At 32.8% G+C, this 13894-nt stretch overlaps 1 protein-coding gene across 1 annotated transcript; it reads right to left on the bottom strand.

Moving 5' to 3' along the window:
* Positions 1-2209: 2209 nt before the first annotated feature.
* On the bottom strand, positions 2210-3424 carry LOC18042567 (ubiquitin carboxyl-terminal hydrolase 13). The gene is made up of 5 exons (XM_024183525.1): positions 3402-3424; positions 3002-3307; positions 2850-2951; positions 2495-2667; positions 2210-2367 (listed from the first exon to the last, which is right to left on the bottom strand). The coding sequence occupies exons 1-5, from the start codon at positions 3422-3424 to the stop codon at positions 2210-2212; spliced, it is 762 nt and encodes a 253-aa protein (XP_024039293.1).
* Between the last annotated feature and the right edge of the window lie 10470 nt (positions 3425-13894).

Here is a 13894-nt window from a genome sequence, read left to right as displayed (position 1 = left end):
AAAAAAAATTGAGAACAAAACTAATAGAAAATAAAGAAGAAGGAGAAATTACGATATTAACCTTATCACACTGTTACAACCTTACTATGAAAACTAACTATGAGAAAGAAAATTATGTAGGAGCTAACTAGGTTAACTAGAAAAAGTTAGGGGCAGATTTACAACTCGACCTAGCTAAAAAAGTTATTTGAAACCCCTAATATTTTAGGATTAATTAAGTTTTAACTTTTTTTCAAGTATGTTTCTAAATTAATCTCTTATAAGATAACTAAAATACTGATGGAGTGGGGTAGCGGAAGTGAATTGATAGGGTAGGTAAATATTAGATATCGTTCAAGAACCAGACCAAGTTAATGCGACTAGTTATGCTCTAATCGAGGTATAATTAGATTTCGTTCTAATCTAAATGACTCAATCGGATTTTGATAACATGTTAAAAGAGTGTTTTTTATTAATCAAAGGTTATGGAAACAATAACAAGATCTCTTTTTTTATAATAGGATAAAACTATTTCCCTAAATTACTTTAAAAGGGAAACTAAGGGTTGTTTTTTTTTTTACTTAATAACTTAATTGACTTAATTTTAATCAATTAAGTCATTAAGTATGTTTTTTTTTCAAGTTAATGAAGATTTTCAGTAATTAAGTTATTAAGCTAATTTTTTTATCTCTTTACCTAATCTAAAAAGTTTGAATGCTATCATTAAAAGATATTTTTCAAAATATCCCTATCTAATTAATTAATTTTCATCCTTAGCTAACTAAAATTTAAGAAATAGCATTATTACCCATCTGTATATAACTTGTGATAATATATAGTGGTAGAGTATTATCATTTTTATCTTTTTATTTTGTTCAAATTAGCGTTATTTATCTTCATAATGTTTTATGAATATTTTTCATATAAAAACACTACGAACTATAATAAAATTGATTAACGTATTAATATAAAATATTAAAGAGTTGTACTCAATTGAATATGATTTATGTTATGATAATTTATTGCCTTATTTATATTCTTTAAAATGTTTATTATTTGTTTAACATTATAATTTGCAAGGGCATAAATGTCAAAATATTAGTTTTTCAGATTTTTTAAGTTAAAAAAGCAAACAACTTAATATTTATTTTTAGCTATTTAGACAAAAAAAAAAAAACATGTCATTTACATTTAGACATTCAGCTCTATTCAGAATTCAGACTAATTCAAGTCTATTCAAATTTCAGACAAAATAATAAGCGCCTCCTAAATCACAATTATATTGGAAATAAAAGGATCATAACTGACTCTAATTAAAATAAAAAATATCAAAAGACCTAAAATGACAAAATTTTAAAAATCCTAAAATAATGTTTACATCAATCACTTCCTCTTAAAATATATATATATTTTTTCGATAGAGATGAATGTGGGAAGCCTGAAAATTTACGTGACTAACATAGAACGACTAATACTAGTAGATGGAGTAGGGTAGCAGAAGTGGATTGATAGGGTAGATAAATACTAGATATCATTCTAGAGCCGATCAAGCTAATGTGATTAGATTACGCTCTAATCGAAGCGTGATTAGATGTGGTTCTAATTCAAACAACTCAATGAGATTTTGATAATTCATTAAGCTCGATTAGATGAAGTTCTAGTCCAATTGACTCTACAAAGTAGATTTTGATTGATTTTATTCGAAATCAACAAATACTTCATTAAAACATCAATACCCTGTCACATGAACTCATCCAAAGCGATCAGAGGAAATCATGCATTATCATGAAACATGAGATCAAAAATTGAGATTACAATTCAAGCTGTTCAGATTAGAGTGCGTATTTAATTTTCGTTAATGACAGATTTACCAACTGTTTGAAGAACGCGCCACAAAATAATCAATCATCTTAAAACGAAAATACATTCAAATAACAGAGGAAGCACAAGGGACACAAAGATTTTTATTATAACACATGCAGATGATTACTCTCATCTTAATTTATTTGTAATCAGGCCTTGCCTGATGAACACACTTTTCAACAAAACGCATAGTGAAGAAACATAACAAAATAACACAAGCAAACGCAATCTTGCATAGACTAGCAACACAAGCGTTTTATTGGAAATCATTAACAAGTACTCAATAAAAACATCAACACCCTTTATGAAATCTCACGAACTCATCCAAAGCGATCACAACAAATCATGCATGATGACGATGCATGAATTAAGTGTTGGCCTTAATCACTGAAACAACAAGAAACTGGACTTCGACAACTAGGGTTTCATTGCTTGGAAGGTATCCCTTGGTGGTGTCATACAGATCATCCCTCGACAAAAATTTGGAAGACTCTTTTTCCGCTGCCGAGTTGAAAAAATACTTAACTGCAACAAAATAATGTTCGATGTATAATTAATATGCGTTAGCCAGCTCTTGTTTATGTAATAAGCTAGGCTTCAAATACATATGAAGCTAGTAAAGAGTTGAAGCCGGTAAAGGGCGGGTACTCACCTTTTTGTTCAGCGCCAGCTCTATTCCTGCTGTATTCGTTGGGTATTTTGAACTTAAATTCTGCATAAACTGGTTTCTTAGGTGTAACGTTTTGATAATCAGCTAGCTTTAATGAAACAGTAAGATAGTTGCCTCTATCAGCTCCAGATCCTGCCGGATAAACCACCAGTTGCCTATATTTTACCCAATAGAATTAATTAAAAAAATGAACAACGACACCTTAAGGTTTGGCAAAATCATCACAGAGACCTATTGTTTTAAAGAATGGTCATACAACTTCACGGTTTGTCCAAACAGTGGGCAGTAGGTGAATCTGTGTGACCATTTATTAAATTAAAAGTAGGTGCATACTTACCAATTTCTTTCTCCAACAGTGAATTCACCTGAGCGCTGAACGGTATCACCTACAGAACCGAATGCTGGGATGGTAAAACGATAAGTTCCATCATCAGGTTCACTAACCAAGGAAAGAATTTCCTCAGAGCCAGTTGGGTTAACAACATAGACCTCAGCACCAATACACAACTTTCATCAACAAGGTACCCATTTGAAGGTTCATTAAAAGTTGCAAGGTCAAGAAATTTGCCGAAACCCCATTCACCCCTGCGCCTATCAAAGCCCCTCATTGGGGCTTTAGCATCCTGAACCACCAAGTACTGGTTCGATAGCTGATCGTACACAAACAATTTGTAGTACACATTAACATTCCAAGTACCATCAGAATGGGGATTGCTGTCGTCTATTTTCAGGTAAAGGGAAAGGTGGTCTTTGCCACCATCATTCTTTTTTCCATTGGGATAGAAAACCAATTTCCTGCCATATACAAAAATAATTAATAAATTAAACTTATAAATATTAATTAACAAATGTAATATAATACATTCATTTTCAATTCTATAAGCAATACAAAGACTGGAGGCAGGCATGCATAGATGGGCGTACCAATTGTAGCCCCCGGATTTGAAAACACCAGATTCAAAACTTTCAACCGTTGATTCGGATAGCAGCTTGAATGACTCTATTTTCAGTGAGTAGTCAGCTGGAGGAAGACTTCTTTTCTCCCTTGATATTGCTAAAATTCACATGAAAATAGATATGTAAGAATACCGTACGTAGCAATGACTATAATTAATACGATGATAATTTAAATGATACAAACTAAGATTATTCGAAAAGCAGTAATTAGCACAAAACGTACCGTTGTCGCCCATGGTAGAATTTCCGAAAAGGTTAAAGGATTTGATGAACTCAAAAGGCAGGCAGGAAATTTGTGAAATTAGCTTTCGATGGATATTCCTGGATTAGCTACTACAAGCTATATATAGGCAGATTCTAAGATTTAACAAAGTCTGGAGAAAGCGAAGCAAGTCTTTCTTTATTAACAAATTCCCCTAACACAGGTGTGATCATGTTTAAGTCATCCTAAATCAACTTGCAAATTATGGAATTTCAACAAGTTCAATTAATCTAATAAAAAAATTGCTTCATTATTGACATTCATTTATAACTGGTTGATATATTTGAATAGGGTAAATGCTCATTTACTTCTTATTTTAATCAATCAAATCAACTCAACCCAATCCAACCCAATAATTTGAGAATTGAGTTTGTTTGGGTTGGACATATTTATTTGATTAGGTCAGGTTGGTTGATTTTTTATCAACTCAGTCAGTAGCAGGTTGAGTTGAGTTTTCATATATCCAATCCTGCCGAATCCATACCCAATGCTAACAGTATCGCTGAATATTTTCGGTAAGGTGAACTAGGGTTTATGAGAAGTGATATTCTCGAAGGCTTTTGTCAGGACCATACGTGGGATAACATCGCTTACGTGCCAATCGGTCAGAACGTCGGTCTAGGCCTCCTATTGGCTTGGAAAGCTCTCTAGGATTGGTTCTACGTTAACTCTTGTATCACGAGGCTTTTTTTTTTTGCGGACATAAGTTCCCACAAGTCACCTAGTTAAGGGTTCAATGTAATTTTGGCCTTACTTTAATGAATTCATGCCTTTCAAACTACAACCTATAGTAATTGTCCTGAATAGCTGTTTTGTCCACCAAGTATTATGTACCTTTGGGACGTGTAAATCGGCGGACCAAGCACCGGATCGACTGTCGTTTTTAGGCAGCAATGTTTAGCCCCTTGATCATATGTAATGTGTGAACTGGATAACGTAAAGCATATCTTTCTTTATTAACAAATCCGAAAAGTCTCTGATTAAGTTAAGGTCATTCTCAATCAAATTAATTACCATATGGAATATCAACAAGTTCAGGTCTTTCTTTAACTTTTTTTGTTAGGTAAGTTCATTATAATAAATTTATTCTTTAAAACGAAGACTTGATTTGAGTTCTATGAGATTAGATAAAACTAATTTAATAGATTGGAATCATAGAACTTCAAGCCTTGTTTGAGTTAATAACTTTCAAATCCCTGAGGTTTAATTATGTTTCTCAATGAAGGAAATAATTTAATTTTCCCGTTTAATAAAATGAGACACCGATAGAGTTTTTTTTTTTTTGGGTCATTCTAGATCAAGTTGCCAATTATATAATTTCAACAAGTTTTATTAATCTAATGAAAAGAAAAAGATGTTTTAGTAATATAATGACAATCACTTAACATTAAAAAAAGACTAGCATGATTAATGCCAATTAAATCTTAAGCCAATATTAATAAAAAATTTCATTCTTTAATAATTTTTGTTAGGTAAAGGCGAAGGTCTTAATAATAAATGAGTAGATGTTAATATGTGGATCATAATTCTCTCATGATCTAATCATGTACTGAGCAAATAACTTAATTACCGATTGGTAGTTAATAAATAAAAAAATAAAAGAAGTTGAATCTTACCCATACACTATCACTAAAAGACACATGACAGAAGATCTTTGAAAAACTCATAACAGATTAGACCACGAGACGATCTTTTTCTGTTAATTTGCTGCCTTTATTCATCTTTAGACTCTTAATACTAGATGAACGTTCAAATCCCTACCCCTGCAATACTAGATGAACTTTGAAGAAAATGAATCTGCTGTCATTATTCATCTTTGAACTCTGAATTTATACAGAGACTCTAACGGAAAACAACAAAGACACAGTTAAAAGAAAGCAACAAGTGCTCACTTAGTGGACACTTCTACAAGTAAATGAAAACTAAAGATTTATTTTCACTATAACAACAACTACCCCTAACCAATAGGACTCCGCAGCAGCCACGTGAAAGTTTTAGATGTTGACATCAAATATGACTACTATAGCACAAACAGTAATTAAAGCCAAGAAAGTCATTAGCTATATTAGTAATAAATATCATATTGTAGTATTTTTTGTTAAGTCATTATATATAATAAATCTAGCCCGTATTAGCCAATATTAATAAATTTTTCTCTTTAATAATTTCAATTAGGGCTTGTAATAAAACTTTAATTACGGAAGATCAGTGTAAATTAAGCCTATGCTAGTCAATAGTATAAGTTTCATTTGTTAAAGACGATGTAACACATATAGTAATTGCCAACAAAATGAATAAACAAAGGCTTCAAATAAAGTTGTGGGTATTAGCTAGTTTTTTTTTATAAAATCTCTTGCGTGGAAATAAAAGGTTTAAGGTGGTTGATACAAATTTTTTGAAGATAAAACACGTTTGCTATACCATCTCTAGGATGAATAGTCTGATTAATAATGCCAGTTTTTTACCTCTGTAACCGAGATTAGAAATCAACCAACTGGGTTACTTTGAAGAATGACGGGAACAATTAGATGAATCGATCAACATAAGGTTGAGATTGATATTCGAATCAAAGAAGTACTTAATAAAATTAATCCAACAGTTACCTATAAAATCAATAATTATGGGACTATTTGTACTATAAAAATATTTAGTACACTTTTTTGTTTTTTATTTATATAAGATAGCCCAAACGTAATTTAGTATAAAGAACAATCCATTATGGTCAAATCAATATATAATTCCTCTATTTTCCATTTTCCCTCTCTTCACATCTATTGCCTCATTTTATAATTTACTCATCAAAAGTAGTCATTTACATTCAGAATTGTCGATTAATCTACTAAAATAAATAGAATAAGAAGAATCGAACTTGTCAAAATTGATCATTTTAGACTTTTATTTATTTATTTTTCTCCCTAAGATAGTGGACATGATTCAGGGGGTTTTGATTTCTTAGGATTTGAGTCGTAAGATTAGGGTTATGATTTATGAGATTGTGATTTAATGAAGGGTTTGATTTTGTAAGTTGAGGATTTCTGAAAAATACCTTCTCTGTTTTTTAATTTTGGTTTCTATTTCTGTTATAATTTTATTATTTTATGGTGTAAATTAAATTGCAACATTGTCATTTTGCTAATATTCTATCAAAGTTACTAATGGTATTAAGTTGGAAGTAGAACAGTTTTTGAAAAATGGTGAAACTTTGGGTAGACTGTAGATATTTTTGTCTAAATCAAAAAAGAAAGAAACACTGAATTAGAGGACATACGTACTATGAACCTTACCCCTCATCAAATGCAAATACAGTAGATCACAAAGAACATAGACGTCATCTTTCCCTTTACCTGAAAATAGATGAAAGCAATTCTTATTCTAATGCTGCCTGGAGTGTTAATGTCTACTACAGATTGTTTGTGTATGATAAGATTAGGACGGATTACTTGGCAGTCCAAGATGCTAAATCTCCAGTGAGGACCTATGATCAGCAAACAAGTGAATGGGGCTTCGGCAAATTTCTTACCCTAGCAGAATTTAATTAACATTTAAAAGGGTACCTTCTTAATAATACGTGTACATTGGTACTGAGGTTCATGTCATTAAACCTACCGACACTGAGGGAACTCTTTCCAAGGAGGACTCGCTTGCTGTTATTAGAGAAAGAGGAATTGATCGTGGTTACAACCAATTCGTTAATTGCTTAATCACTGCTTTCATCAAATCAATTAAAACTCTTATTATCGATCGTGTACCCTTTTTAGGTCTCCTACTGGATTTGGAATAAAGTCTTAAGTCCTTGTTTCATCGCTAGTTCCTCTTCGTATCTGCATTTTCATTGTTATTTTGGAATGAAGGTTTAGCTTCAGAATTCAAGATGTTGTCGCTCTTTCTGTTTTTGGCTTATTGCATTTTGTTATTACGAGGGGTAAGGCTGGTAAAAAGTTTAAGATTGAGTTTAATTGTCTCTTTTTAATCAATAAATAATTTTTTTGCTTATTTCCACGGTTCCACCAATATGGTTGACCAACAAAAAATTTTATTTTGCAACTTCCTAACATATTTTATTTTAGAAAGAGCGGGGATATTTTCACCTTACTTATTGTGTAAATTCACCCATTTCTTGGAAAATATATACAATATGTTTTCATTATTTTTAATAAATACAAATTAGTAAAAAATTAGTGCATTTAATTAATTAATCCTTCTTATAATGTTTCCTTACTTTGGTTTCTCTGAGCAATTTTAACCATTAAGGTTGCTTTAACATAAATTTCATTTGACTATTTTATCATTACGACATAAAAGGGTAATTGTTAGCCATCCATTCTAAATTTATATTTTGTTTAAAAATACTATAAAAGTTAGAATTTGTTCAATCATCCTTCCTAAGTTTGTAATTTCTATCTACCATCCAAAAAAATAAATTACCTTTACAAAATGACCATCATTTTGTATGGGTAATTTTGTCTCTTTGCTTCTATTTTATCATTTTGTTTCTATTTTACCATGTTGATACAATTTGTAAACTTAGGGTGAAATTAAAATCAAATAAATTAAAACTTTTTTAGTATTTTTGAATGCAAAGTAAAACTTAAGGTGGGTGGTTGATAATTTTCTTCACATAAAATGACCAAATTAATCGACCTGAGAATATTTATTAATTCTTGTATACAATAATTTAGGTATTTAATCTTGTGATCAATAATCTAATGTTTTTGTATGAAATTTAATAGTTTTCAATACCATATATGTAAATGACATGAATTTGATACCCCAATAATTTACATGAGTATTGTACCTTAAAGACATTATGTTGGTTGATTTAAAAATTAATAATCATAGTAATAAATTAGTATTGATACATCATTTAGAAATAATAAATTTTGTATAAAAGTAAAAAAATTGGAGATAAAGTAAAGTTTTGGTACATTTACCTTATTAAGGTAAATTGATAAATTTAAATTAGGGTAAAAAGCAACTTTAGCAGTCAAATATAATAAAATATGTAAGTCAAAAAAGTATAAATTAACATAAATTTAATTAATTAGTTCTAAAAATTCTTCTTTATTTGAAATTTAAAAAAAATAATGTGATCTTTAGGTAATTACTTTCTAGAAGTGGGGTAGCTTTACAAAAATTAGGGGTGAAAATATTATCGACCTTTTAGAAGGGAGTAAGGGAATACTTTTTAAAAGAAAATTACAAAATAAGTCGCCACACTCTTTTAAAGTTTCTAGAATAAGCTTATTATTTTAATAAAAAAATTATACCATATTTTTCTATAAACAATAATATAAAAATAATAAATCTAACATATTACCACAATAAAAAAATTTCAATTTAGAATTAAAGTCTAGGAATAAAAACTAGAAAGGATTTACGACATCATAAATAGACTTTTACAATGTTTTAAACTATTTATAGCACCGTATAATTTTGATCTAAAGCTAACTCTTATCACCACTTCATATTGATAAACCATACAATCAGTAGCTACAGCTCACCGAATATTATTAGCGGCAAGATTTGGCATCGGCAATTCCTTATTCTAGACACAATCTTTATTTTGAGCAAGTATCACTTGATAATATTAATATTCCTTATGTACAAATGATTTCATTCCTTAATGTATGTAGTCATAAATAGGACAGCCTGTCTTGCCATTACTCTAAGAGATTTGGCTGACTTTAATAGTTGTATATAAGCTTGTAACTCTCTAGTTCTTTGACATACAAAGAAAATATTTTGAGCATAATATTTTTTCATGGTATCAGAGCACGTTATGGCTCCTGGTGCAACCTCCTCTTCTTCTTCGTCATCTCTTCCTAAAGAGCTAACCCTAAACATCCAAGCCTTCCACCAATGTTCCAGCCTTATCTCCGTGAGACTTAACTCTACAAATTTTCTTCTGTGGCGATCTCAAATCCGGCCCCTCATTCGAAGCCTCGGATTATCGCACCACATTCTTATGTCCGAAAAGCCGCAAGAGAAAATTTTACAGAAAGATGGAGAAATTGTTGAAAATCCCGAATTGATCTCATGGGAAAGCAACGACGGTTTGTTTACGTCTTGGTTGTTAGGACTTATGACAGAAGAAGTGTTGAGCTCCAATATAGGCATGGAAACAGCCTTTCATCTCTGGAAATCTCTTGAAGATCAGTTACTTCCTGTAACCAAAGAAAAGGAAGTGTATCTCAGAGATAAGATGCTTACCTTGAAGAAAAATAATCTCACACTTGAAGAGTACACACGGAAATTCAAAAATTTATGTGACTCTCTTGCAGCAATCAATAAACCCGTTGATGATCTAGATAAGGTCTTCAACTTAGCCCGAGGTCTTGGACCAAAATATCAAGATTTCATTCTAGCCATGCTGTCTAAACCACCATATCCCACCTTTAAACAATTCCTTATGGCCTTAGAAAATCACGAACAAGATCTGATCGCTCAAGAAGAAGAGACCAAAAATAATTACAATCAGGCTCAGGCTTTTCTAAGCCAGCGAGGAAGAGGCAGAGGACGTGGTGGTTACAATTCACGTGGACGTGGTTTTTCTGGCAGAGGAAATAATGGCTATAGAGGTAATAATTCTAATTACCAAAAGCCAAATAAGCAAGAAAATCAAGGAAAAAATGGCCTTGGACAGCATGCTAACAAGCCACCAAATAATCAAGAACAAAAAGATGAAGAAAAAGAGGCTTGCCAAATCTGTTTTAGGACAAATCATACTACACCTGACTGTTTTTATAGGTACGATCGTGATGAAGAAGATATCCCAGAGGCCTTAGCTGCAATGAAGATTGAAGGACAAATGGACAATAATCTTTATGCCGACTCAGGTGCGACAGCTCACATGACAAATGACCCAGGTATTATAAAACATCTAAAACCTTATCAGGGCAATAGTTCAATTTATGTTGGCAATGGAAATAGCTTGAATATTTCTCACGTTGGCCAAACTAAATTGAATACTGCTAACGGTAAACTTCTTTTAAAAGATGTTTTAGTTGTGCCTAAATTAACGAAGAATTTAATTTCTATTAGCCAACTTACTTCTGATAATAAATGTACTGTTGAATTCTCATCTAATGATTTCTTGATTAAGGATCAACAGGGAAGAACGTTGGCAAAGGGGCATAAGAAGGCAGGTTTATATGCCTTAGAAGACATTCAACATGAAGCTCTTAGTGCTATCAAAATTGCCAAAGCACCCTTTATAGTTTGGCATCAAAGATTAGGACATCCTCAACTTAAGTCTCTTATGAATCTTCATAATAAAAATCAGATTAATGTTAGTAGTTGGATGAATAAAAAAAATATTTGTACTAGCTGCCAATTAGGCAAGCATTGCAAACTACCATTTCATGTTTCCAATAACATTTCTCGTTCTCCTTTAGATAAAATCCATTGCGATCTTTGGGGTCCTGCTCCTAATAGTTCTGTGCAAAAGTTTCTCTATTATGCAGTTTTCATAGATGATTTCTCTCGGTACACTTGGCTTTATCCTTTAAAGAAAAAATCAGATTTTTATGATTGCTTCATTAAATTTCAGTGTGAAGTGGAAAATCAATTTGACAAAATGATAAAGATTTTTCAAAGTGACGAAGGAGGTGAGTTTAGTTCAACTCTCTTCAAGGGTCACTTGGAAAAGTGTGGCATTATACATCAATTTTCTTGTCCAGGAACTCCGGAACAAAATGGTGTCGCCGAGAGAAAACATCGACACATAGTTGAAACTGGCTTAACTTTGTTATTTCATGCAAATATGCCCTTATGTTATTGGATTGAGGCATTTCTTACTTCTGTTTACATTATCAACAGACTTCCTTCACATGCAATAAATAATGACACTCCATTTTTCAAATTATATAATCGTCATCCTGACTATCAGATTTTGAAGAGTTTTGGTTGCAGGTGCTTTCCTCATCTACGACATCAAGGCCAGAACAAGTTTTCTAAGAAAACATACCCTTGTGTTTTCTTAGGATTTAGTTCAATGCACAAAGGATACCGTTGCCTACAACCCTCAAGCAAAAGGGTTTATATTTCAAGACATGTTGTATTTGATGAGAATTCCTTTCCGTTTAAGGATAACAATTTAAATTCTGTTGTGCAGGGAAATTTAGAGTTGGCTTCCTTTCCTGAGTCTGACGCATGGCTGAAAACAAGTTTTGCTAACACAAATAATAAGTTGGCAGCAAATAGTAGTGCTCATTATTGTAATAAGAATTTGTCCTTTGACTTGGACTTACCTTCAGACACTCCACCAACTACAGTTACTCGTCCAATTCAAGAGGAAGTTCACACCAACTCAGACATAGATGACGCCACTTCCAATAACGAGATTTCAGTAACTGTTCTTGAAACAACAAATTCAAATGACTCCAATCCAGCAGCTGTACCTATAACAAGTGATGACATTCCTTTGGTGGTGTCAGACGCTATTGAGCCCACAAGATCAGATAACTCTAAAGAAAGCACTTAAGATGTCACAGCAAATTCTTCAGAGACCAGTCCAGAAGGAATCAACATCTATGTGGACCTAAGAATACCACATGAAAGCGGGCACTCTTCTCAGTCATCATCATCAAATCAAAACTTGACAGCTCCTCACCATTTGATCACAAGGCGTCGATTGAAAAATAATCCTGAACTTGCTGATCAAATGGCACTTAATGTTCAAGTTGAGCCAAAATCATGGAAGTCCGCAATTAAGCAGCCACATTGGAAATCTGCTATGGAAGAAGAAATTCGAGCTCTTGAACATAATGAGACTTGGGTTCTAGTTCCTCGGCTAGAGGACTTGAATGTTGTAGGATCCAAATGGGTGTTCAAAAATAAATTCATGAAAAATGGAACTCTTGATCGACATAAAGCACGATTGGTGGCACAGGGATATACTCAAATACCGGGACTGGACTTTGGAGAAACCTTTAGTCCAGTTATTAAACACACCACCATTCGAGTCATTTTATCCTTAGCTGTAACTGAAAAATGGGTAATGCGACAACTTGATGTGAAGAATGCATTTCTTCATGGTTTCTTAAAAGAAACAATATACATGGAACAACCTCCAGGATTTACAGATGCTAGATTTCCCAACCATGTATGTAAATTAAAGCGATCACTTTATGGACTAAAGCAAGCACCTCGTGCTTGGTTTGAAAGGTTGTCTCAATTTTTACTTCAGAATGGCTTCAAATGCAGTAAGGCAGATTCTTCATTATTTGTCCTACACACACACAACACTATAACTCTTATGCTTGTTTATGTTGACGATATTGTACTTGCAGGAAACAATGAGCTACTTTTAGAGAAACTTATCTCTCTTCGTGAGAAATTCATGGGTAAACCTGTAACTCCCTCTTTTTCTCTTAACATTTCAGAGTTTTCGGATATTACTGTTTGTGGTCACTCCATTGCTCAAATGCTTAGTCATTGGAAGTAAGCTTTAAGTATTCAAGAACCAATTTATGAAGATCTAGTTCGAGTCTTTTATTCTAACATAGAATTCCCCTATACTCGTCGTGATGAGCTTCATACATGTGTAGGAGGAATTCACATTGAACTTGATGAACCCGAATTATGTAGTATTCTGGGAATCGCTTATGGAGGGTTAGATCTGTACACCGCTAGGAAAGAACTATCTTTTAGTGAATTTCGTCATGTGGATGGTGTACGGAACATTTGTCGTCGTCGGGATCTTTCCGATGACATCTGCTCTCTGTCCTTTAGGTCTCAACTCCTCCCTTTTCAGATTCGAATACTTCACATTATTCTCCAACACATGGTCACTCCTAGACAGGGTCACACTGATGAGGTCACTAGGCTTGATATTGGTCTATTAGATTCTCTTATCCGTAGACGCCATGTGAGCTTATCCTACACTATTCTGTGTCATATGTTGTCCACTCCTAAAGTCTCCAATCGATCTCTTCCTTATGGTAGCATCATTACTAAAATCTTGAACCACTTTCGAGTTCCTATCGTCGAGCCTGTTTTTCTCGAGACTCGTAAGCTCGGACGAGAAATTATTTCTGCCATCTGATTCTTTAAGAAGCGTGGGAAATGGGAAAAGACCACATCCTCTAAAAATGAAGACACACTGCTTGCACCAGAGGATGATCGTATGTTGAATGATGTCTACTCCGAGGATGAGTTACCTG

The sequence above is a fragment of the Citrus clementina genome, unplaced genomic scaffold (genome assembly GCF_000493195.1).
Source record: "Citrus clementina cultivar Clemenules unplaced genomic scaffold, Citrus_clementina_v1.0 scaffold_5, whole genome shotgun sequence".
Taxonomy (NCBI): Eukaryota; Viridiplantae; Streptophyta; class Magnoliopsida; order Sapindales; family Rutaceae; genus Citrus; species Citrus x clementina.
The sequence above is the reverse complement of the archived record's forward strand: the minus strand, read 5'-3'. Positions and strand labels throughout refer to the sequence as shown.